Raw genomic sequence first — 27,051 nt, 5'->3', positions numbered from 1 at the left:
AATTTATTACGATCCACACTTTCAAATGCCTTTGCAGAGTCAATAAAACACAGACCTAATGAATCATAATTTGACTTTTCACCCTAGTTGATTTACATGTACATTATAGTTTGAGAAGAATTGCCCTACAGCATTATCATCTATAGCTGTAACACCCCTCACCCCCGGTTTTAGGTATCAAGAAGGGGAAATAAGCTTGAGAAGTACAATGTCAACATTTGCTATTTCAGCCTGGAAGTTACACATATTTCTCCTGTTCACATCCAATTGACAAGAACTTGGTCACAGAGCTGCACCAAGCTGCAAAGGAAGCTATGGAAAGTGAGCTCTTTTGGGGAGATCATGAACCTAGGTATCACCTATTACTGAAGAGGAAGGAGAGAATGGATTCACAGAAGCAAGGACTCCCCATTATTGTCAAGTACAAGTACCAGTGATAAAATGAAAATCTCTATCTTTAGTGTTCACATTATAGTGGATAGTGCTATTTCATAAAGCCCAATAAGAAGTCCATGGTTTTTATACATTCTCAAGATTAGTAGAAATTGTGTAAATATTATTCAAACTAGTGATTGCCTTTTTTTTTTTTTTATGAGAATATTTTAAATCCCCTACAATAAAAAAAAAAAAAAGTTCCTTGGAGTTGATTTTGACTCATAGAGGCCTTACAGGACAGAGTAGAACTGCCCCACAGGGTTTCCAAGGCTGTAAAGCTTTACAGAAACAGACTTCTACTTCTTTATCCTGTGGAGTGGCTGGTGGGTTTGAACTGCTGACCTTTGATAAGCAACCAAGTGCTTAACCACTGCACACCCGGGAATATTTTACAGCACCATAGCCTCCATTTTTCATTCTAACTCTCCTCCCCAACTGTGATGGTTAAGGTTGTGTGTCAACTTGGCCAGGCCATCATTCTCAGTGGTTTGATAGTTGCGGGATGTTGTGATCAGTTCCATGATGAGATTTGATGTTATGTGATCACCTCCATGATGGGATCTGCTGTGAGTGGTAAATCAGTGGAAGGGGAGTTTCCTTGGGCATGTGGCTTGCATTGAATGTAAGTGGATATTGTGACAGGGCATGTGGGCTTTTATTGGTTCTGGATCCTGCAGCTGGCTCCTGTTTATCAGATCTCGACAATATACAACAACAACAATTTCCAACCATATCTCCATTATTTACAGCCTACTTCTGCTAACTCTATTAATTCTTTTTTTCCCATTGTGACATATAAACCATTATTCCTGCCAACATTTTGCATGACACCAGCTATGCTCCTGCCTAAGAAACTTTGCACAGTTTGCTCCCTCTGTCTTAATTATTCTTCCCCCAAATATTTGCATGGCTTGTCCCTCACTTCCTTCAGTATCATATTCAAAATTGGTGTTTTTTTCTGTCCAAAAGATCAATGCTAAAAATAATCTTTAAATAAAATTTGTTTTAATTAATTGTTCTTGTGTTACTTGTTGTAAATTTAAATCCCTCTGTCATCTTCCTTCTTTTTTTTTTTTACTGATTTATCAACTTCAAAATATTTTAGAAATTGTGGAAAATTTAATTCATAATTTTCATGTAAATTTCTGTTATATATTTTATTAATATTATTAGGATTAATAATAATTATTATAGTTAACAGTAATATGTTCCATAATAGGAAAGTAAGGGAAGTTAATAAACTTGTCTAAAGTCACATAAACATAAGCAATGGAGTCAGAGAATTCAATCGCATCACACCTACTTGAGATTTGCCTACCATTTGAAAAGATTGTACTTAAAGGAGAAAGCCTTTGGTAACTTTCCTTGGTAACTTTTAGTGGTCTACATATCAATGTGAGTTTGAAAGTGTGCTTGTTCCTTACAGCAGAGTGTGTGGGTGAAGTGGAGGCAGAGATGTGGCTACATGAACACTTGGTAACTGAAATTGGAGGTGTCCCTTAGGACAAATGAAGTAGAAAGGAGGGCTCTGAGGACAAAATCTGACTGTGGACAACCTTGTCTGGGATTAATTGGCCCTATGGTTTGCTGCTATATTTTTTCATGGTTTGCTGTGCTGTTGGGCTAGCTGTGCAAAGTAGCTCATTGAGCCAATCTCTCAGGGTTGAACCCAGTGCCGTTGAGTCGATGAGTGGGGAAAAATGCAGTCCTTGGCCTCTGGAGGCTGGAATGCAGTTCTGGGCATCTGTGAACTTTTATGAAACCCCTATAAATATCTGAAGGAAGAAGAAAAAGACATACTTAATTCATGTGTTTTGTCAGGGAGTGTTTTGAGGGTAGTAGAACTGACATTAGAAAAATTTCTACCATAGAATAATGAGAATATTTTTTGTTTTAGAAAATTTTAAGTGCAGAAATAAGAAACTTAAAAAAATTTTCTCTTGCTAGCATTACAGACCCTTTCATAGAGTTTAATTCAGGCCTTCTAGGAAGAGTTAGTTATCTGTGGGGCATTTATTTTCTCTTCTGATAGCTCCTGCAACAGAAAGCCACAGTAGACCTATCTCAAGTACAATTTGCATGTTGCAATGCACTGTGCATAGTTAATCTTCAAAGTAAATTAGAATTGAAAAAGAGAAGACTATGAGTTCTCCGTTGAATGTTATTCCTTCACTTACAAGAAAAAAGGTAGGTTTTTCAAACCCCGCTGAAATATTTCCTTTCTCTTGCCTCCCATTTCAGTGCTGCTTCTGTATAATTTTCCAACACCACCCCATTTTTTTAGGACAGTTACCATCATCTAGTTATGTCTCCTAAGAAACTTGAAGTTCCAGGAACGTATTTCCCACAGTGATGGGAAGGTTCTGATGTTTCAGGGACCCTCAACTTTCACTGGGCTCTGCTTGGTGCATCCCTGCCTCTGAGGCCAATTCTGATGGAAAAAAGGGGGTGAAACAAACTATTCCCTGGCACCAAGACCAACCTGAAAGAATATCCTACCTTCAGACTATTTGCAAGGTTTAAGTTCAGGAAAAGCATGAGGATGCATAAGTGAATACAATATTGGGTGTCCAGGACCCACCGTCAACCCTGCTTAGAGCCTAAAACCACACCTACTTCTGGAGTTGGAGAAAAAGACAACATGAGGCATGGAGGAGGGAGAAGAAATCTCTTTAATAAAATCCTGGGATAGACTATTTAATCCCTAACATAGTTCTTTGCTCACCCTTGCTTGCCCTAGGGATTTCTCCCTTTTATCCCCATCCTGATCCTTCCTCCTTCTCTTAGCCACAATGACTTATTTTTTTCCCTTTTGATCTGACTCTTTTTTTTTTTCTTTACCCCCTCCTCAGTATTATTTTTCAAGTATGAACATAAAATGCTGATCTCTTTGTTTTACCCATTCTGGAATTTCCATGCATGAACACGCCAGCAGCTTCCTTCTTTACCTGTTTATGTTTCCTGGGCTTTGTGTTGGCTCTATTTGGATAGCTGGAGACTGATGTTTTGTACGGCAGTGTAGGGTGAAGTGTTAGAGAGAATGCTATGGAGACCAAAGACTGGTTTTGGTCTTGGATTTACTCTAACTGCTCTCTGCTAAACTCTGCCTCCCAGCTTAACACAAAGTGCACAAAGTAGAAAAAAGCTAACTTGCCTTACTTAACTCATGCGATATTATAAAATCAATGGACAAAAGATGTTGAAGCAAAAATGAGAGAAGAATATAATCAGGGACTACATGATTCAACAAATATTTAGTTTTGGGCTGTGGAAGGCCACTAGCAAGAGAGTGACTTGGGGAAATACAGATAGGCTTCTCTGAGGAGATGTTTTTTGAACTGGGTACTCTCTCCATAGGTAGAAATGAAAGTTTAGGTTGTAGCAGAGGTAGGGGTGTTCAGCTGACGTCGGATGTGAAAAAATCGGAATGAGATGGTCTGGGTATACTAATGAGAAACATTAAGTGTCAGACTTGACTGGAGCATGCATTGGCAGAAGTCCGGAGAAGAAAAGTAAAAAGCAAGATTCTGTTACAGAGCTGGAGGGCTTGAAAGCCATGATGAGCACCGCAGACAGAGATTATTAAAATCATAGTAACCATTTTATTTATGACTCATCACATTTTTTTGAATGCGAACTTCGTGTTTTTAAGGGATGACAATGGGGTAAAATGAGGGAGAGGGGATTGCTGAATTTATGTTCTCCTTCGCTGTTTAGAAATGTAGAACAGGCATCTCAGTAAAAGCTTGTGAGAATCCACTTAAAGAATTCCAGAACTATCCATTTTATTATATCCCAGTCTGTATTTTTGTTAAGCATGAGTTAATCATTCTCACAGTGAAAACCTACACGAGTATAGCAATACATACTGTTTTTATTTCATCTAATTGTGTGAGACTTTTTATTTAAATTTTAATGACTGCTCTACTGTGTGACAAGGTTCTTATGTTAAAATTGAGAGGAAAATTATTTTCTTGAGCGCCCTCAATGAAAGTAAGGATATTCAGGCTTAGGTACGAACCAACTTGACCAAGGTCAAGTGACATTTAAAGACATAGATGAGATTATAATCCACCTCTCTGGGCTCCCTACATGTTTTTTGCCTCCCACAGAGATGAGTTGAGAGTTAGCACTTTGGATCCTTCTTTAAGAAAGGAAGTGACAAGTCTGAAGCCACTGATGAATCATATTTGGGATAACTTCAGAGCCAGTCTCTATTTTGTTGAGGCTACAGTGAATCCAGATCCCTGGGCAGTGTACAGGGTCTGTGCTTGTCTAGTAACCTACAGGGTGGCAGTTTAAACCCACCCAGTGGCACCGTGGAAGAAAGTCCTGGTGAACTGTTTCTGTGAGGATTACAACCCAGAGAACCCTCGGGAGCAGTCCTACTCTGTAACACACGGAGTTGTCAGAAGTCTAAATTAACTCCATGGCAACGGATTTCATTTGGTGTTTTACAGTGAATCTACTTGAATCCTCTCCATTGACTTTCTAAGTGCAGGGACGGAAAGAAAGTCTTCAGTAGGTCTCCAGAATCTTGAAGAAGATAGGCACTTTGTTATAGAAAAGCTCAAAGTTCAAATGGACTAAATTCAGTTAAAAAAAAAAAAAAGATGGCTAAATTCCATTAAACAACTTGGAGTAGGTACCTGATAAATCTTAATAGAAGGTGCTGTTATGTTTTTATGCCTCCAAATTTTCTACTTTGCCAATAGAGAATATCAGATATTTATAACTTGGCTTTTATGGCCTTCAGCTACGAAGGCGACTTACTTTTCCAACTTTTCTACCACAGCTTTTGAGTCTGACCAAACTAGAGGGTTCATACTGATCTGTTTTCTTAATATAGCATGTGCCTTACCACCACTAAATTTTTTATTTCATTTCTTGTCATCTAAATGCCCACATTCCTTTGCTTTTGATTCCAAACTGTTCACTACCAAGATCTTGTTTTATCTCTGCTTTCCTCTTATCATGGGTCCCTTGTAATGATGCTATTACATACTTTTGATTGATGTTTCTCTTTTTTATGTCTTAGAGATATTTAGAACTCTCAATCCTAGCTTCTGATCATCATAAGAAAACTATTGTCATCCACAGTGCTGATATGATTTCAGCCACTCAGCAAAGGAACTTAATATTTTAATGCAATGGTATAGCTTTATTATGGATATATAAAAAATTTGAATTAATATTCTTGAAAAATGGAAAATCTCTCTTGTAAATCCAGTAGTGAAAATCATAATGAAAATAACCACTCTTATTATGGGTACTGAGTACTGGCATCTAATAATCTGATTAAGTCAAGTTATTTAATCTTCGCAGCAACCTTAAAGCATATATTATTTTATTATTTCTGTTTTACAGATGAAGAAAACAAAGCACAGAGATATCAAAGAACTTGTTAAATGTCACACCTCTGATGAACAGTGGGGTGAGGTTTGAAACTAGACAATGTGACTTCAGACTCTATGTATTGATCACTCTGCTAACATATCTCCTCTCAGTTCTAAGTCTGAAAGTTTACATCTAATAGAACTTGGTTTGGAACTTGGATCTTTCCAGTTAAAATTATAGCTCACTTTTTACATAATTTTGAATTCTTCACTTTTTTTTTCAATCTATCCTTGAGAAATTTGTGCTTTTCTCTCTGCATGTGGTTTCTTCTCTTCTAGTACATATTGCATAATGTCTTACTTTATTAATGATCTCCAAATAAAGTTTTTAGAAGAAGTATCCTGGGGAATTCAGAATAAAGAAGGTTATATATGAGTAAAAACAATACTGAGGTTGTTAGAATATTAGAAAGTATATGCAAGTCAAATTTATAGATAGAGAAGCTCAATATTCTATTTTAAAGCTAAGTTAAGGGAATAAGTTCAAGACAAAGATAAAGAGTAGTTTCCCTCCATCATGCCAACCAAAAGCATCGCTGTGGGTTGAATTGCACCCTCCCAAAACGTGTTGTAAATCCTAGCTTCTATGCCTGTGGTTATATTCCTATTTGGGGATGGGTTGTCTTTTTTATGTTAATGAGACAGAATTAGTGATAAAACAGATGAAACAAGAAAGCTGGGAAGGCAAGATAGGGGAGGAAAGATACTAAGCCACATGAAGATTACCCAGGAACAGAAGCTCAAAGAGACGAGGACCTTCCTCTGAGCCAACAGAGACAGAAAGCACCCTGAATTCAAACTTCTAGCCCCCTGTTTGTTAAAGGCACCTATTTGTGGTAATTCTATCCTAGCAGCACTAGATAAGTAAGACAAACATCATCCAGACATTCATTATGTCATGAACATCAGAGAAGCTCACATCTTGACTACTAGAGGCATAGATGATAAATTGTCAAAACAGTTTAGTTGTAAAGCATATACCACTCAAGATCCTAAAGAGCCAGGGATAATAGACACAAAAATGAGTCAACAGAACTGAAAATATGTTCTTAAGAAGGAATTCTCCAACAATAAAATTATTGCTTAATTACATTGGAATGGTGTTTTTCAGATTTCAAAGCACATAGATAAGATGCATAATGCATCAAACATATAAAAAAAACCCCAGTGCCATCAAGTCTATTCCGACTCATCGCCACCCTATAGGACAGAGTAGAACTGCCCCATTGGGTTTCCAAGGAGAGCCTGGCGGATTTGAACTGCCGACCCTTTGGTTAGCAGCCGTAGCACTTAAGCACTACGCCACCAGGGTTTCCATCAAACACATAGTCATGTAAATGTCTGTGTGTAAATCTTTTTTTAAATTCTCATGATAACTCAGAATAAGGTAGAGCAGATATTGGTACTTCATTTTTCATATGAAGGCCAAGTTTCAAAGCAGTTAAGTCACTTGCCCAGGGAAAGAACAAGTTTTATAGTTCTCAGTCTTGGTAAAAAATCAAAGTTTGTAAAGGAGGCATATATATATATATATATAATTTTTTTATTCAAAAAATACAAAAGTGCTGGGCCAATCAGACAGTTTCTAAATGAATCAACAGATAAATCTGGGAGAGGTCTGTGCATCTGTAGATTTACAAAGATTCCTGGGGAATTTTGGTGCACGCCAAAGGTAATTGGAGGTAACAGAACATGGAACAGAACCAATTAATTCAGAGTTTAGCCAAATGATTTTCCCAAAATGTCACTTTTTTTCTCTCTGCAGATTAAACCTTTGTCAAATTCATCCCACCTACAGCCACTTACATAGTGATGAATAACAGTGTGACCGAATTCATTCTGTTTGGGTTGACACAGGATGCTGAAAAGCAGAAAGCAATATTTGGAATCTTCTTGATTCTTTACCTTTTGACTCTGCTGGGGGATTTTCTCATTGTGGTGACTATTAAGACAAGTCATACCCTTGGGAGTCCCAAGTACTTTTTCCTATTCTACCCGTCCTTTGCTGATGTCTGCTTTTCTACAACTACGGCACCCAGGTTGATTGCGGATGCTCTATCCTAGAAGAAGACCATTTCCTACCGTGAGCGCATGACTCAGGTCTTTGCAGCCCATTTCTTTGGGTGTATGGAGATATTTGTGCTCATCCTCATGGCTTTTGATCACTATGTGGCCATTTGAAAGCTGCTGCAATATAAACAACCACCATGAGCAGGTGTCTGTGGTGTGCTGGTGATTCTGGCCTGGGTGGGATCTTGTATCCATTCTTCAATACAGATTTCCTTGGCTTTGATATTGTCCTTCTGTGGTCCCAATGTGATTGATAACTATTTGTGTGACTTGCAGCCCTTGTTGAAACTTGCCTGCATGGACACTATGTGATAAGTTTGCTGCTGTGTCCAATAGTGGGGCCATATGCATGATGAGTTTCACGCTCTTGCTTATATCCTATGTTGTCATTTGATACTCTCTGAGAAACCACAGTGCAGAAGGAAGGTGAAAAGCTCTTTCTACCTGCATCTCCCATTTTATTGTGGTAGTCATGTTTTTTGGTCCATGTATATTCATGTACACACACCCACCAGCTACATTTCCAGTGGACAAGATGGTGGCTGTGTTTTATACAATTGGGACACCCTTTCTCAACCCTCTGATATATATACTGAGGAATGCAGAAGTGAAAAATGCCATGAAAAAGTTATGGCGTAGCAAATTATGACTTCAGCTGATAAATATGGTGTATTTAATTTACACTTCCTTAACACATTAGTTTTTGTTACATGGACAGGAAAGGTGAAATACTCCTAACAGGAAACAGTCCTAACAGGAAGCAGTCAATGTATATCAACATGTTATTGGTCCATTATATACACATTTAATATTCTGAGAGGACTGCATTAGACTATGAGTACTTAAAGCTCATAACCATTGTAAACAACCTATAATGAGCCTTACTTGGATTCTATCAACACCTGACCATTTTCACTTGGTAATTTAACTTCTTGTAGACATTTTTCTCCAGAAAGAAATGTGCTGACTAATCACAGGATAATCGTGTGCATGTGTGTCCACCAAATTCCTTTTACAAATCTTTTTCTAGTACCATATGAATTTGGTCAACATGAGCCAATCTGTAGGAGACTGGAAAGTTGCAGAATTCAGATTGTCATTTTGCCAGTATGAGCATTTGATAGGATGCTCCTTGAAGATGATACATTGGACACCTGTAGCTGAGCCTGCCCTACTGGGCAATCCTGTGCTGATACCACTAAGTCTCTCTTTCTGCCTAGATTTTTCTGATCTCAGTCCCTGCAGCCACCAATGTGGAGGATCATATGCTAGTCTGTCAGAATAGCACTCTCTAGAAGTGCCCTTTCAGCATGCACGTACACATGTATGTGTAAATGCACACACACTCACAAATACAAACAAATTTTAAGGTACTTGACTGGAATTTTAAGGTACTATGACCTCTGGTTGACAGACAATTAAAAATTAAAGTAGGAGGTGATGTCAGCCAAATGGCAGAGTAGGTAACTCCAAACATGTCCTTCCACAGAAACATCAGAGAAACGAGTACCGACATGAGAGGCAGGCATACCTCTACTCCCATGGTGGGGCAGGGGAATTCTCTACATCCAAAGCTGTTCTCACAAACCACTCTTCCAGTTTATACTGACCAGGTTTCATATTCTTTACTTAGTTGTGAGGGTTCTTATCTTCATCATTCACTGCCTTCACTGTAGTAGCAGGTATGGTGTGATCTGGAACGCACTTTGTAATTTCACTTATCATGTGTAGCCAAAATTTCAATCTTAACACCTCGTTACATTAGAAATGTGAAATCATGATTCGTATCATTGCCGAAATTCAAAAGAACTGATTTCTCCTTAGGAAGGGCTTACACAGTACTCGAATTTGAGAAATAACTTGTGTGCACACATGTGAAAGGTACATTTTATGGACAAAAGTTTGTATAGTTAAACTTTACCTGTAAACAGGAAAAACTACAAAATGAATTATAGCTCTTAGATCTGATAATGGAGTTCCAGTAGTGAGGTAAAAGGACTGACCTGGGAAGGCTAAAGGGGAAAGGGTAACCACCACAAGGATGAGATTAGGAGGAAGAAAAGAAACCTTGAAAATCAGTATCATAATTTCTATGTTGTAAATATCCTAAACAATAAATCAGACTTGTATTTCTAAAAGATCCCTCTGGATTCTTCTGGAACTTGGGCTGTTTTATTTCTCACACATCTTGGAAAGAATGACTTCTCTTTAGGAGAAACTCATAATGTTTTCAGCATGATGACAGTTACTTGCCATCTAAAGTCTCTCATTGCATCCAAAGTTTCTTCATGGTATTTTTCACCTCTGTGCTTCTCAGGATGTAGATCAAGGAATTTAACATGGGTGTGATGATAGACTCCGACATAGCCATTGCCTTGTCTATGGGATAAGTGGCCACAGGTGTTACGTACAAGAAAACAAATGGCACAAAGAACAAGACAATCACTGTGAGGTGGGAGCCACAGGTAGACAGGGCTTTGCGCCATCCTTCAGAGCTATAAGACTTCAAAGAGCAGAGGATGATCATGTAGGAGACAATGAGGATAAGAAAGATGGTCACGCACATCACCCCACTATTGAGGATGACCAAGAGGCCCAGGACGCAGGTGTCCATGCAGGCCAGTGTCAGCAACTGAAACAAGTCACACATAAAGTGATCAATGACATTGGGACCACAGAAAGGTTTTTGGTACATGAAGAGAAGCTGTATCATTGCATGCAAAAATCCTCCCACCCAGGCCCCTCCCAGCAGCAGGCAGCACATCCGAGAACTCATGATGGTCCTGTAGTGCAGGGGCTTACAGATGGCCACATAGTGGTCATAGGCCATCACAATGAGAAGGATGATTGACACTCCACCAAAGAAATGTTCTGCAAAGAGCTGGGTCATACAGCCTTTGAGGGAGATGGTAGTGCTCTCAGAGAGGGAATCCACAATCATCTTGGGGGCGACGACAGAAGAAAAGATGGCATCCATGAGGGACAAGGAAGTAAGGAAAAAATACATAGGTGACCTCAGACTCTGACTTGCAGTCATAGTTACCACAATGAGTAGGTTTCCCAACATGGTGACAACATACATGATTAGAAACACAGCAGAAAATATTTTCCTCAGCTCTGGGTTTTTCGTAAGACCCAAAAGAATGAATTCAGTCACATTGTTTTGGTTTCGCATTTACCAGGTACTGATATGAGCGCTGGCTGAGAGTCGGAAAATCTAAAAAAGCAACATAGTGTTTATAGTTAGTGACTATTTGGCGTCATTCATTTGGCTCAATGTGTGTTTGGAGAGGTAGAGGCAGTAACCAGGTAAACCAGAGAATTTTAGGACAAGGCAAGGAATTTCTGAGGGCAATGGGAAACCAAGGGAGAGTATAAAACAAAAGAGTATTATAATTTCTTAATTGTAAATAGCCTGAATTATAAATCAGGCTTACATTTTTAAAAGATACCTGTGGATTCTAGTGGAAGCTGGACAGCTTTATTTCTCACATATCTCTGACAGAATGAATCTCAGGGGAAATTCATAATGCTCTCAACATAGTGACAGTTACTTGCCAACCAAAGTCTAGACCAGATGCCATGGAGTAGATTCTGACTCATGGTGACCCCATGAATGTCAGAGTAGAACTGTGAGCAATAGGGTTTTCTATGGCTGATTTTTCAGAAATAGATTGCCAGGCCTTTCTTTCGAGGTATCTCTGGGTGTATTCAAACCTCTAACCTTTTGGTTTGCAGCCGAGGCCATAAACTGTATCACCTGGGACTTCACATTTCTCAAGGTTCTTAATAGATTACTAAAGATGAAGTGGGCACCAATACAATTAATGATATTTTATAGAACAAAAGGAAACGGCAGTGAACTCTGAACTGAATAGAGAATACTAGTATTAGCCCTTTCTCCAGGCTTGAGAGTGGATTTGATATCAGGGACTGGCTATTATTTCTCTGTCAGTCAGACTCAATGATGACAGCTATCAGCTTTAGTCGGTAAACATTTGTATTTCTAGACTTGCTTCAGCCATAATCAAGGATCAAACCATACCCCAAATTTCCAATTCAGCTCTGAATCACAACCCTCAGCTACTTTTGTGATATTTCTTTTCTCTTTCCACAATGGTTCACTGAAGAACATTTTCGAAAGACCGCTCAAATGAAGAAAGGGACAATCTTAGTTAACATTTTTCTTTTTCTTTGTCAGTCCACTTCCCTCTTATTCCCTAATTATTTAAGCAGACAACAAGTATTTTAAAAACTCAGAGGATGCTGCAAATTTGAACAATAAAAAGCATCAGATGTGGCTTGTTTCCTTAAATAAGGGCAGACCTAGTAAATTTAAAATAATGACAAAGAAATAAGTGATAACTGAAGAAATGAAAGAAAAGTAAATTATTGAAGTTTTAAAGCTAGACAAAGGCTATTCCCAGCAGGGGGACAGCATGTGCAAAGACCCAGAAGGAGGGATAAGAGACATGGTTCAGGGCAGAACAGAAAGCTAAGGTCTTAGAGTTATGTACATCAGGTTCTAATTTCGACTTCTGGAACGCTTTTTAGCTGTGTAATTAGCTAAAAGTCATTTATCCTTCCAGATTTGCATTTTTATTTAGAAATATTGAATTTGCATATTTATAAATGCATTTTAATAATATAAATTTATATAAACATTGCTGGCATCATGTATGCAAATGCACTGTACATTGAATTTTAATCAATGATTTATCATTGACAACATTCCAGGTCAGTATAAGGAGATTTATAATATTCCCAATTTTCTGCTGCTACAATGCTACAGTGAATGTCTTGTATTGATATATCTATGACTATATCAGGGAAACCCTGGTTGCATAGTGGTTCAGACCTGCAGCTGCTGAACAGTTTCCAGGTGCTCCTTGGAAACTCTATAGGGGCAGCTCTACTCTGTTTTACAGGGTTGCTATGAGTTTTGGCACAGTGGTTAAGAGCTAAGATGGTAAGTTGGAATCCACCAGATGCTCCTTGGAAACCCTGTGAGGCAGTTCTACCACGTCCTTTAGGGTCACTGTTAGTCAGAATCAACTAGACAGCAACTGGGCCAGGTTATAACAATATAGATACAGGTAAAGATATATAGCAATAGATTTAAGTATTTCTGTAAAGTGAGTTTCTGCAATAGAATTGTAAAATCACAGGATAGGAACATTTTACACTTGGATAACCAAACCAAACCCATTGCCGTCAAGTTGATTCCAACTCAGAACACTGCAGGACAGAGTAGAACTACTCCAAACGTTTTCCAAGGGGCGGCTGATGGATTTGAACTGCTAGCCTTTTGATTAGCAGCTGTTGCTCTTATCCACTGTGCCACCAGGGATCCACTTGGATAAAAAAAAAAGATATTGGTAAATTCTCCTTACAAAATGGTCATGCCTGACAATAAGGTATTAGACAGCTTTTATGTTTCTATCAGTTTTGTCTTTCTTGTTTATATCAATTCCTTTTCATTTGTATTATTTTTATTATTATAGAAGCATGCATTCTTTATCAGAATATAATTCAGAAGAATTTTTAGTAAGTAAACATTTAAACTCCTTTCATAAAGGACAATTATTCTTTCTCTAAGTAGATTTGTCAATAATCGATGTACTCATCTCAAAATAATAACTGTAATAACAATAACATTTATTAAGCATAGTGACTTGTTCACTTCCTTGAGTCCACAGAGTTACTGCATAATATAGCCTGCTTTTGAATCCAGGAAGCTGGACTCTGGAGCTGATATTTCTTTCTGAATTCACCTGGGCTATATATAATACCTCCATCGAAATCTAAGTACCTAGATGGCTCTAGTGATTGCACTTGGACTGTCAGTTTTATATAGTCAGTGGACTTGTAGCTCTGAAGCTTCCTGAGTATCAAGCTAGGTTTTTCTCTTACCGTTAAAGTACTTTAAAGTAACCTCTTTAGTGCATATATTACCCCATGTTTTGCTTTGTTTTCATAAAAATTAATGGCAAATTTGTGGGTTTGTAACTAACTCCAGCAGAATTTTGTAGAACGGAAGTGGCAATAATGTTTTAATTTTTGGTATTGGAATCTACAATAATTTCTCAGTGTTTCCACAGAATGCTCCTAAATTACCTCTATCCTCACCGTCACCAAACCACCAGCATTACCAAGGCAGTCCCCACCACTACCACCACCTTCATCACTGTGGTCACCACTGTCGTCGCCAACACTGCAACTACTACTGCCATTACCACCAACACCAGTATCATCACCAACACTGCCACCACCACAATCATTACTACTGCCACCACTGCTATCTTTGTCATTGCCATCACCACTGTCACCACCACCACCGTCATTCCTAGAGGTAAACCTGCTTATAAGAAAATTTTGTAGTTGTTTTGTTTTACCTATAAAGAAATACAAAAATTCAGCTCATTCCTAAATTAAAACTGTCAATCTAAAATTTAAGCATTACCCTCTAAACATCACTAATTTTAGGAAAAAGAATACATTAATAAAGTTAACACTTAGAGCTTAGTTTTTAGAGTTGGTCAAAAGTGGAAAGTTGTAGAAATAAAGACTCTAATCATTTCAAGTCTAATCCAAGATCTTATCTCACCCAAGATTCGTTCGCATAAAGCAACTTCTCCAGAGAGTCCAAGAACCAGGTGAAATGATTCCAGCTTAGTTTTTCTTACTGTGGAAGTAAGCTGTCCAGGATATAAATGGAGAAAAGCCATCCAATCATTAAATACTGGTCAAATTTGTCGAACTACGATTTTTATTGCTTTTGAAGAGAGATTTAAAGCAGAAGTTGTAGGTATCTATGAATCTAATGAAGAAGTGTACATTCTGTTTTACCAAGGGATTTATTTATATTCTTTCCAATTAAAAAGGATTGCTGACGAGGGAGCCAAGCAGAGAATTTACTGAATCATTCAGGTCTCTTTTGAATCTCAGCGGATTGTATGTTAAGATCAAAGTAGAAACTGTTTTTGTTCAGTTTCTCAGAAGATACATCATGGATCCAATGCTCTCCTTTGGGATATAAGAGGGCAGAGGGCATGTTTGAACAGCTGTGACAAGGCACAGATTTATACCATTCAGTTGTAGCCCTCGAGGCTAGATCTCCACTGACAGAGGCTAATCCCCACCCCAGTGAATTCCCATTCACCCACCTTAATAATAGGGTGTTCTCAGAAGCAGAATGTCACTAAGACCAGGCCAACATGCAGAAACCTAGACCACAATGTTAACAATTCAGTCATTTGTTCATGCACTGTGATGTGTATCTCAATTACAGAATGGCCACAATTTTAAATAGTTAGAATATAGCAACAGGAAGGAACCTGAGTCAAATCCCATCTCTGGATTCGACCTCCCACACAGAAGTAATATCTGTTCCTGGAGGGCCACCATCAGGGTCAGAAAATTTGTACCCGGGCATAAAAATATATTTAATTTTTTCTAATTTATTAATAAATGGCATTTTCAATTAATATTGTTTTTCTATTTTTGGAATAATAGGTTACAATTTTCATTCCTTCTCCATCTTATAAAGTGATTTCATTTACATTAACTTTTTTATCTTCAACACCTTATAAGGTTATCAGAGTTAGGATGATTATTTCAATTTTCAGAATCTAATCCTCAAAGATTATCCATAGACTTATTTTTGCTGTAGAATCATTTTTTACAAATTGTCTGATATTACCCCATCAGACATGGGGTCTGAAGTTACCCCATGGTCACCAGAGCCGTTTAGATATGGGTTAGAATCAACTTCTCTTGGTGGGGAAGAATGGGGAGAGAGTAATATGAGTTTCTATATAGTAAATTCTTGAAAATTCTAACTCAGCTGTTATATTAATGACTATTCACATATGCATCCAATCCCTCTCTATCACACTGTTGTTGTTAGGTGCTGTTGATCCAGTTCCAACTCATAGTGAGCCTATATACAACAGAACGAAACACTGCCCGGTCCTGGATCATTCTCAAAATAGTTTCTTTATTTGTGCCTACTCTTGCAGCCACTGTGTCAGTTCAACTCCTTAAAGGTCTTTCTCTTTTTTGCTGACCCTCTGCTTTTCCAAGTATGATGTTCTTCTCCACGGACGGGTCCCTCCTGATAACACGTACTAAGTACATAGGACAAAGTCTCACCATCCTCACTTCTAAGGAGCATTCTGCCTGTACTTCTTCCAAGACAGATGTGTTTGTTCTTCTGGAAGCCCACGATGTATTTAATGTTCTTCACCAACACCATAATTTAAAGGCATCAATTCTTCTTCAGTCTTCTTTATTTGTTTTCAAGCCCCATGACACTAAAAAAAAAAAACCTTCTTTTATTTCCTTTATCACATTTGTCATTATCTGATTATATCTTTCATTTAGCTTTCATTTGCTTATTATTTATCTGCACCTAACTAGAATATAACCAGTAAGAAAACTTTGACCTTTCTGTACTTCTGATTTGTATAGTACATGAATCTCTGGGAGGTGCAAATGGCTAAGTGATACACAACTAGCAGAAAGGTTGACCATTTGAACCTGTCCAAGAGGCTCCTCACAAGACAGACCTGGTGATCTGCTTCCGAAAAGTCACAGCCTTGAAAACCCTATGGAACAGTTCTACTGTGCACATACAGGGTCAACATGAGTTGAAACCGATCTGACAACAACTAACAACAGCAGCAGCGGTACAGTATGTAGAACATGGAAGAATAGACATATGTTAAGAAAAAAAAAAGTAAATACACAAGTTGTTGTTGTTAGGTGCCGTCAAGTCGATTCCCTCATAGTGACGCTATGCAACAAAGTGAAACACTGCCTGGTCCTGCACCATTATCACAATCGTCGCTATGCTTGAGCCCATTGTTGTAGCCACTGTGTCCGTCCATCTCATTGAAGGTCTTCCTCCTTTTTGTTGACACTCTACTTTACCAAGCATGAAGTCCTTCCTCAGGGATTGGTCCCTCCTGATAACACGTCCAAAGTATGTAAGACAATGTCTCACTATCCTTGGCTATAAAGAGCATTCTCGCTGTACTTCTTCTAAGACAGATTTTTTCATTCTTTTGGCAGTCCATGGTATATTCAATATTCCTTACCAACACCGTAATTCAAAGTTGTCAGTTCTTCTTTGATCTTCAGCCTATTTGATCAAACAGTCCTTTTTCTTAAAAACATGATTAATATCTGAGTACATAATATGGGAAAAGTTACTGTGAAGAACCAGTATTTATTCTTCAAGGAAGCTATTCTCATACCATAATCCATTGCCATTGAGTGGATTCTGACTCATACCAGACAGAGGAAATACTCAGCCAACCCCTTTGTGTGACTTGAGTCTTAAAGTTTTCTATCGATCTGTGTCCCATATCATCTCAAATTTTATCATTCACTGTTTATTCTTTTGAATTGATTGCTATCCTAACAATCACACTTCTTTTCCAAATATAAGTAACATATTTACTTTGGTGGGAATAAAATTATTAATTTTTTTTTCCCTTTGGCAAAAGGAACTAAGTGAGGATGGGTTGCCTACAAAGATGAGAATCAAGGAAGAGCTTAATGTGAAGAAAATTTTCCAGATGATAGAGGAAGAAACAAAGACAATTTTTATAATGTGGCCCAGGGTCATCCCTGCATTTCTGTTATTTCACAATCATGTAAAGGATCAAAATAGCATTGTGGAAAGAGTCCAAACACTATCCAAAAGACTTGGAAATCCGGTTAACCTCAAATGACCTCATTTTACTTACAAGTCAGATGAAGTTAAACTGCCTAGGTAGAGCAAATGATTAAGTGTTTAGCTGAAAGACCGGTGGTCTGAGTCCACTCAGAAGAGCTCAGAAGAAAGTCCTTGGGATCTACTTCTGAAACGTCGCAGACATTGAAAGCTTTATGGAGCACAGTTCTACTCTGACACACGTGGGGCCGGAACAGACTTGACATCGATTGTTTTTGTTTTTAAGACAGGGTTAGTAATTATATCATAACGTTGTAAGAATTACTAGCTAATGTTTGTAAAATATCTTCTGAAGTGTCTGTTCAATAAAATTGAGTTCATTCTCTCATTTAAATGACCCCAAAATGGCATTTCTTAGTTAAATATGAAGTTTAACCCATACTTTCATGTAAGACAGGCATATACTTTTATCTTTCTTCTTTTTTTTTTTTCTCCTCCCCTTTGGAATAATTTCTTTATAAAGCACAAGAAGTTATCTGACGGCAATTGTTACCCATGAGTGGTTCCGCAACAGAAATAGAAAGGAAAAGGTGGTACCTTAAAAGCATTCGCAAGCTATCAAGATTTTCTCCCTGAGGCTCTCAAATTGACTTACATTTTCTCCTAGAGTCTTGTCCTTCCCGGATTTGCTGTTGCCAGTTTATTTTTCTTGTGTCTCGTTCATAATTGTTTTAGCACCTCTTTACTGAGCTCTTGGTGATTTTCACTAGGATTCCCATTTTTTTAGCTTTGATATTGTTCTTTAGATGTTCTTTTAACTCTCTTTTATGCCCTGGATTAAATGTGACATATCGTTGATGCTTCTCCAGTACTGACCCTTGACTTGCCCTTGTCTGTATTCCAAGTTCTTAGGCAGGATATGTCATCAGAAGGTTAAAAGAGGCCCCTGACCTTCGAAGGTCAGGGAAGCAGGGGCAGGGTTTTGAGGTCCATGATTTCAGGGGACATCTAAGTCAATTGGCATAATAAAATCTATTAAGAAAACATCCTGGATCCCGCTTTGAAGAGTGGCATCTGGGGTCTGAAACACTAGCAAGTGGCCATCTAAGATGCATCAATGAGTCTCAACCCACCTGGATCAAAGGAGAATGAAGAACACCAAGGACACAAGGCAATTACGAGCCCAAGAGACAGAAAGGGCCACTTGAACCAGAGACTATATCATCCTGAGACCAGAAGAACTAGATGGTGCCTGGCTACAACCGATGACTGCCCTGACAGGGAGCACAACAGAGAACCCCTGAGGGAGCAGGAGAACAGTGGGATACAGATCCTAAATGCTCATAAAAAGACTAGACTTAATAGTCTGACTGAGACTAGAAGGACCCTCGTGGTCATGGCCCCAAAACTTCTGTTGGTCCAGGACAGGGACCATTCCTGAAGCCAACTCGTCAGACATGGACTGGACTGGACAATGGGTTGGAGAGGGATGCTGATGAGAAGTGAGCTTCTCGGATCAGGTGGACACTTGAGACAATGTTGGCATCTCCTGCCTGGAGGCAAGATGGGAGGGTAGAGGGGGTTAGAAGCTGGCAAAATGGACGTGAAAAGAAAGAGTGGAAGGAGGGAGTGGGTTGTCTCATTGAGGGGAGAGTAATTGGGAATATGTAGTAAGGTGTATATAAGTTTTTACGTGAGAGACTGACTTGATTTGTAAACTTTCACTTAAAGCACAATAAAAAGTATATAAAAAAAGAGGCCCCTGACCTTTTAATCTTATTTCTGCTACAACTTCTAATTATCAGTAACAATTGGGACTTTTGTCATTTTTAGTAGTTCAATTGTTATTGTTGTTGTTATTAGGTGCTGTTGAGTCGGTTCCAACTCATAGCAACCCTATGCACAACAGAACACTACTCAGTCCTGCACCAACCTCACAGTTGTTGTTATGCTTGAGCCGATTGTCACAGCCACTGTGTCAACGCATCTCTTTGAGGATCTTCCTCATTTTTTCTGACCCTCTACTTTACCAAGCATGACGTCCTTCTCTGGGGACTGATTCCTCCTTATAACATGTCCAAAGTATGTGAGACGTAATCTTGCCCTCCTTGCTTCTAAGGAGCATTCTGGTTATACTTCTTCCAAGACAGATTTGTTCATTCTTTTGGCAGTCCATGGTATATTCAATATTCTTCACCAATACCACAATTCAAAGGCATCAATTCGTCTCCAGTCTTCCTCATTCATTGTCCAGCTTTCGCATGTGTATGAGATGATTGGAAACACCGTGGCTTGGGTCAGGTGCACCTTAGTCCTCAAGGTGACATCTTTGCTTTTTAACACTTTAAAGAGACCTCTTACAGGCAATTTGCCCAGGGCAATGCGTGTTTTGATTTCTTGACTGCTGCTTCCAGTAGTTCAATTAGAAAACATAATATTCTTGGATATCTAAGTGAAGATTTGAACACATGGTTAGATGTATGTAAGTGTGGAGTTAGGGAGCATGGTCTGGAATGCAGGCATAAATTTTTGAGTATTCAGCATTTGAATAACTTTTAAGACTACAGGATTGGATGCATTTACTGAAGCAGTATGTACTGACAGAAGAAAAAAGTTAGGACCAATGACTGAGCCCTGGTGCACTCTATAACTTTGAATGGTGAAGTGAAAAAGGCAGAACTCACAAAGGAGAATGAGGAGTGACACATGAAGTAGAAGGAAAACCAAGAAACTGTGTGATATCAGAAACCAAGTGAATATATCAAGGAAGTAAAAGTGATCAGCTATTTCCAATATTGCTGATAGATCTAGCAAAATGATGGCTGAAAATTGACCATTGGATTTAGCAATGTGGAGGTCCTTGGCTCTATTGTTAAGAAATCTTTGTTAAGGTGGAGAAGTAGGGAAAGTTTTCCTGGAGTTGGTTTAAGACGGACTGAACAGAAAGGAATAAGAAACTGCAAGTAAGAAAACTAAGAAGAAGAAAAAATAAATGGGGATGTTGGAGGCAGGGCCAAGATGGCGGACTAAGTAGATGCTACCTCTGATCCCTCTTGCAACAAAGACTCAGAAAAACAAGTGAACTGATGACATACATAACAATCTACGAACCCTGAACAACAAACACAGATTTAGAGACGAAAAATGAACAAATATGGGGAAGCAGCAACTGTTTTTGGAGCCAGGAGCCAGCGTTCCAGTCAGGTAACCTTGGCGGCCGGTTTAGGTCAGGGTCCAGGGGAGCTGATGGCGCAAACAAGGGGCACAGCCCTACCCCCGCGAACTCACCCCGGGAGGGGGCCCAGCCGGTCCGCGCAGGCGGCGTGGCGATGCAGCCAGTGGGAGAAGTCCCTGGGAGGCAGTGACTGGTCTTGGAGCTGGGAGAGCAGCGTCCCAGCCGGGGAATTGTGCTGCCGGGCATTTGACTGGGTGCTGTCACGGCACAAGCACGGGGAGCTGCTCAACTCCCCTGAACTAACCCCGGGAGGGGGCCCAGCCAGTCCAAGGGGGCAACGCGGCGACGCGGCTGGAGGGACGAGAAGTCCCCGGGAGGCAGTGACTGATTTTGGAGTCGGGAGTGCAGCGTCCCAGCAGGGGAACCTTAACGCTGGGCATTGGACTGGCAGCGGAGGATCTGACAGCGGCTTCAGTGGACCAGATCCCCGGTGGCAATCTCCACACAGCCAGCACACATAGGCGACATGCCCCTCGGGAATCTCAGATAAAATAGTCATTCCAAGCAAGACAAGCAACTCTGGCTATATTCCGAGGTGCTACGCTCCTATCTCTCTGATCCCACCCCCACCCTCCCCAGGCGGCATCATTAACATTGGAATTTCCTGAGCCAGAGGGAGAACGGCTCCGGCTCCGCGGCGGCTTTGGTTCCCCTCCCTTTTTTTTTTCTTTTGGTCTTTTCCTAATCCACTCGTCTGGTCTGAGAGAAGGAACCAGAAAAAACCCAGGGACCAAAAATCCATCCCTAATTGGACTAAAAACACAGAACCAGCTACAGCCAAGCATATATGATCCAAGTCTCAGACTTTCATCCTTACAGGGAACAAGGCGGCAGTTATAATCCAAAGGCAGTTCTGACAGGGATCTGACTGCAATTTTTTTAGCAGATTTTCTGGAAAAACTAGTTTCCCAGTGATGGCTCGGAGACAGCAGTCCATATCAAACCACATAAAGAAGCAGACCATGAAAGCTTCTACAACCCCTAAACAAAAGAATCAAAATCTTTCCCAAATGAAGATACAATCCTGGAATTATCAGATACAGAATATAAAAAACTAATTTACAGAATGCTTCAAGACATCAGGGATGATCTCAGAAACGAAATAAGGCAAACTGCAGAAAAAGCCAAGGAACACACTGATAAAACAGTTGAAGAACTCAAAAAGATTATTCAAGAACATAGTGGAAAAATTAATAAGTTGCAAGAATCCATAGAGAGACAGCATGTAGAAATCCAAAAGATGAACAATAAAATTACAGAATTAGACAAACGCAATAGGAAATTAGAGGAGCAGACTCGAGCAATTAGAATGCAGAGTGGGAAATCTGGAGGACCAGGGAATTCACACCAACATAGCCGAAAAAAATCAGATAAAAGAATTAAAAAAAATGAAGAAACCCTAAGAATCATGTGGGACTCTATCAAGAAGGATAACTTGCGTGTGATTGGAGTCCCAGAACAGGGAAGGAGGACAGAAAACACAGAGAAAATAGTTGAAGATCTCCTGACAGAAAACTTCATTGACATCATGAAAGACGAAAGGATATCTATCCAAAATGCTCATCGAACCCCATTTAAGATTGATCCAAAAAGAAAAACACCAAGACATATTATCACCAAACTTGCCAAAACCAAAGATAAACAGAAAATTTTAAAAGCAGCCAGGGAGAAAAGAAAGGTTTCCTTCAAGGGAGAATCAATAAGAATAAGTTCACACTACTCAAAAGAAACCATGCAGGCAAGAAGGGAATGGGACGACATATACAGAGCACTGAAGGAGAAAAACTGGCAGCCAAGGATCATATATCCAGCAAAACTCTCTCTGAAATATGAAGGCGAAATTAAGATATTTACAGATAAACACAAGTTTAGAGAATTTGCAAAAACCAAACCAAAGCTACAAGAAATACTAAAGAATATTGTTTGGTCAGAAAATCAATAATATCAGATACCAGCACAACACAAGGTCACAAAACAGAACATCCTGATATCAACTCAAATAGGGAAATCACAAAAACAAATTAAGATTAATTAAAAAAAAAATGCTCATAACAGGGAATCACTGAAGTCAAAATCTAAAAGATCACAATAATCAAAAAGAGCGACTAAATACAGGTGGCATAGAACTGCCATAAGGAGAGGGATACAAGGCGATATAGAACAATACATGTTAGGTTTTTACTTAGAAAAATACGGGTAAAAAATAAGGTAACCACAAAGAGGTATTACAACTCCATAACTCAAGATAAAAGCCAAGAAAAACGTAACGACTTAACAAACATAAAGTCAAACACTACGAAAATGAGGATCTCACAATTGACTAAGAAAAACGTCTCAGCACAAAAAAGTATGTGGAAAAATGAAATTGTCAACAACACACATAAAAAGGCATCAAAATGACAACACTAAACACTTATTTATCTATAATTACGCTGAATGTAAATGGACTAAATGCACCAATAAAGAGACAGAGAGTCACGGACTGGATAAAGAAACACGATCCGTCTATATGCTGCCTACAAGAGACACACCTTAGACTCACAGACACAAAGAAACTAAAACTCAAAGGATGGAAAAAAATATATCAAGCAAACAATAAGCAAAAAAGAAGAGGAGTAGCAATATTAATTTCTGACAAAATAGACTTCAGACTTAAATCCACCACAAAGGATAAAGAAGGACACTACATAATGATAAAAGGGACAATTGATCAGGAAGACATAACCATATTAAATATTTATGCACCCAATGACAGGGCTGCAAGATACATAAATCAAATTTTAACAGAACTGAAAAGTGAGATAGACACCTCCACAATTATATTAGGAGACTTCAACACACCACTTTCGGAGAAGGACATGACATCCAGTAAGAAGCTCAATAGAGACACGGAAGATCTAATTACAACAATCAAACAACTTGACCTCATTGACTTATACAGAACTCTCCACCTAACTGCTGCAAAATATACTTTTTTTTCTAGCGCACATGGAACATTCTCTAGAGTAGACCACATATTAGGTCATAAAACAAACCTTTGCAGAGTCCAAAACATCGAAATATTACAAAGCATCTTCTCAGACCACAAGGCAATAAAACTAGAAATCAATAACAGAAAAACTAGGGAAAAGAAATCAAATACTTGGAAACTAAACAATACCCTCCTGAAAAAAGACTGGGTTATAGAAGACATCAAGGAGGGAATAAGGAAATTCATAGAATGCAACGAGAATGAAAATACTTCCTATCAAAACCTCTGGGATACAGCAAAAGCAGTGCTCAGAGGCCAATTTATATCGATAAATGCACCCATACAAAAAGAAGAAAGAGCCAAAATCAGACAACTGTCCTTACAACTTGAACAAATAGAAAGTGAGCAACAAAAGAATCCATCTGGCACCAGAAGAAAACAAATAATAAAAATTAGAGCTGAACTAAATGAATTAGAGAACAGAAAAACAATTGAAAGAATTAACAAAGCCAAAAGCTGGTTCTTTGAAAAAATTAACAAAATTGATAAACCATTGGCCAGACTGACTAAAGAAATACAGGAAAGGAAACAAATAACCCAAATAAGAAACGAGAAGGACCACATCACAACAGACCCAACCGAAATTAAAAGAATCATATCAGATTATTATGAAAAATTGTACTCTAACAAATTTGCAAACCTAGAAGAAATGGATGGATTCCTAGAAAAACACTACCTACCTAAAGTAACACATTCAGAAGTAGAACAACTAAATAGACCCATAACAAAAAAAAAGATTGAAAAGGTAATCAAAAAACTCCCAACAAGAAAAAGCCCTGGCCCGTACGGCTTCACTGCAGAGTTCTACCAAACTTTCAGAGAAGAGTTAACACCACTACTACTAAAGGTATTTCAAAGCATAGAAAATGACGGAATACTACCCAACTCATTCTATGAAACCACCATCTCCCTGCTACCAAAACCAGGTAAAGACATTACAAAAAAAGAAAATTACAGACCTATATCCCTCATGAACATAGATGCAAAAATCCTCAACAAAATTCTAGCCAATAGAATTCAACAACATATCAAAGAAATAATTCACCCTGATCAAGTGGGATTTATACCAGGTATGCAAGGCTGGTTTAATATCAGAAAAACCATTAATGTAATCCACCACATAAATAAAACAAAAGACAAAAACCACATGATCTTATCAATTAATGAAGAAAAGGCATTTGACAAAGTCCAACACCCATTTATGATAAAAACTCTCACCAAAATAGGAATTGAAGGAAAATTCCTCAACATAATAAAGGGCATCTATGCAAAGCCAACAGCCAATATCACTCTAAATGGAGAGAGCCTGAAAGCATTTCCCTTGAGAACAGGAACCAGACGAGGATGCCCTTTATCACTGCTCTTATTCAACATCGTGCTAGAGGTCTTAGCCAGGGCAATTAGGCTAGACAAAGAAATAAAGGGTATCCGGATGGGCAAGGAGGAAGTAAAATTATCTCTATTTGCAGATGAGATGATCTTATACGCAGAAAACCCTAAGGAATCCTCCAGAAAAGTACTGAAACTAATAGAAGAGTTTGGCAGAGTCTCAGGTTATAAGATAAACATACAAAAATCACTTGGATTCCTCTACATCAACAAAAAGAACACCGAAGAGGAAATAACCAAATCAATACCATTCACAGTAGCCCCCAAGAAGATAAGATACTTAGGAATAAATCTTACCAAGGATATAAAAGACCCATACAAAGAAAACTACAAAGCTCTACTACAAGAAATTAAAAAGGACATACTTAAGTGGAAAAACATACCTTGTTCATGGATAGGAAGACTTAACATAGTAAAAATGTCTATTCTACCAAAAGCCATCTATACATACAATGCACTTCCGATCCAAATTCCAATGTCATTTTTAAGGTGATAGAGAAACAAATCACCGATTTCATATGGAAGGGAAAGAAGCCTCGGATAAGCAAAGCATTAGTGAAAAAGAAGAAGAAAGTGGGAGGCCTCACTCTACCTGATTTCAGAAGCTATTATACAGCCACAGTAGTCAAAACAGCCTGGTACTGGTACAACAACAGGCACATAGACCAATGGAACAGAATTGAGAACCCAGATATAAATCCATCCACGTATGAGCAGCTGATATTTGATAAAGGCCCAGTGTCAGTTAATTGGGGAAAAGATAGTCTTTTTAACAAATGGTGCTGGCATAACTGGATATCCATTTGCAAAAAAATGAAACAGGACCCATACCTCAGACAATGCACTAAAACTAACTCCAAGTGGATCAAAGACAAAAAGATAAAGATCATGGAAGAAAAAATAGGGACAACCCTAGGATCCCTGATACAAGGCATAAACAGAATACAAAACACTACCAAAAATGATGAAGAGAAACCAGATAACTGGGAGCTCCTAAAAATCAAACACCTATGCTCATCTAAAGACTTCACCAAAAGAGTAAAAAGACCACCTACAGACTGGGAAAGAATTTTCAGCTATGACATCTCCGACCAGCGCCTGATCTCTAAAATCTACATGATTCTGTCAAAACTCAACCACAAAAAGACAAACAACCCAATCAAGAAGTGGGCAAAGGATATGAACACACATTTCACTAAAGAAGATATTCAGGCAGCTAACAGACACATGAGAAAATGCTCCCGATCACTAACCATTAGAGAAATGCAAATTAAAACTACGATGAGATTCCATCTCACACCAACCAGACTGGCATTAATCCAAAAAACACAGAATAATAAATGTTGGAGAGGCTGTGGAGAGATTGGAACTCTCATACACTGCTGGTGGGATTGTAAAATGGTACAACCACTTTGAAAATCCATGTGGCATTATCTTAAACAGTTAAAAATAGAACTACCATACAACCCAGAAATCCAACTCCTCGAAATAGACCCTAGAGAAACAAGAGCCTTCACACAAACAGATATATGCACACCCATGTTTATTGCAGCCCTGTTTACAATAGCAAAAAGTTGGAAGCAACCAAGGTGTCTGTCAACGGATGAATGGGTAAATAAATTGTGGTATATTCACACAATGGAATACTACGCATCGATAAAGAACAGTGACGAATCTCTGAAACATTTCATAACATGGAGGTATCTGGAAGGCATTATGCTGAGCGAAATGAGTCAGAGGCAAAAGGACAAATATTGTATAAGACCTCTATTATAAGATCTTGAGAAATAGAAAAAACAGAGAAGAACACATA

At 38.7% G+C, this 27,051-nt stretch overlaps 1 protein-coding gene and 1 pseudogene across 1 annotated transcript in view; one reads left to right on the top strand and one right to left on the bottom strand.

Annotated features, from left to right (window-relative positions):
• Positions 1-27,051, bottom strand: part of LOC135229333 (olfactory receptor 4C6-like) — a 37,282-nt gene extending 10,231 nt beyond the window's left edge. The window contains exon 1 of the mRNA XM_064278962.1: positions 1-27,051. This exon is cut by the window's left edge and continues 10,231 nt beyond it. Coding sequence (XP_064135032.1) covers positions 10,168-11,076 — 909 coding nt within the window. The 5' untranslated portion in view covers positions 11,077-27,051 and the 3' untranslated portion in view covers positions 1-10,167.
• On the top strand, positions 7,644-12,141 carry LOC135229334 (olfactory receptor 4C11-like; annotated as a pseudogene).

Source organism: Loxodonta africana, unplaced genomic scaffold (assembly GCF_030014295.1).
Source record: "Loxodonta africana isolate mLoxAfr1 unplaced genomic scaffold, mLoxAfr1.hap2 scaffold_228, whole genome shotgun sequence".
In the NCBI taxonomy this organism is placed as follows: domain Eukaryota; kingdom Metazoa; phylum Chordata; class Mammalia; order Proboscidea; family Elephantidae; genus Loxodonta; species Loxodonta africana.
Note: the sequence above shows the minus strand (reverse complement) of the source record. Positions and strands in the feature narration are given on the sequence as shown.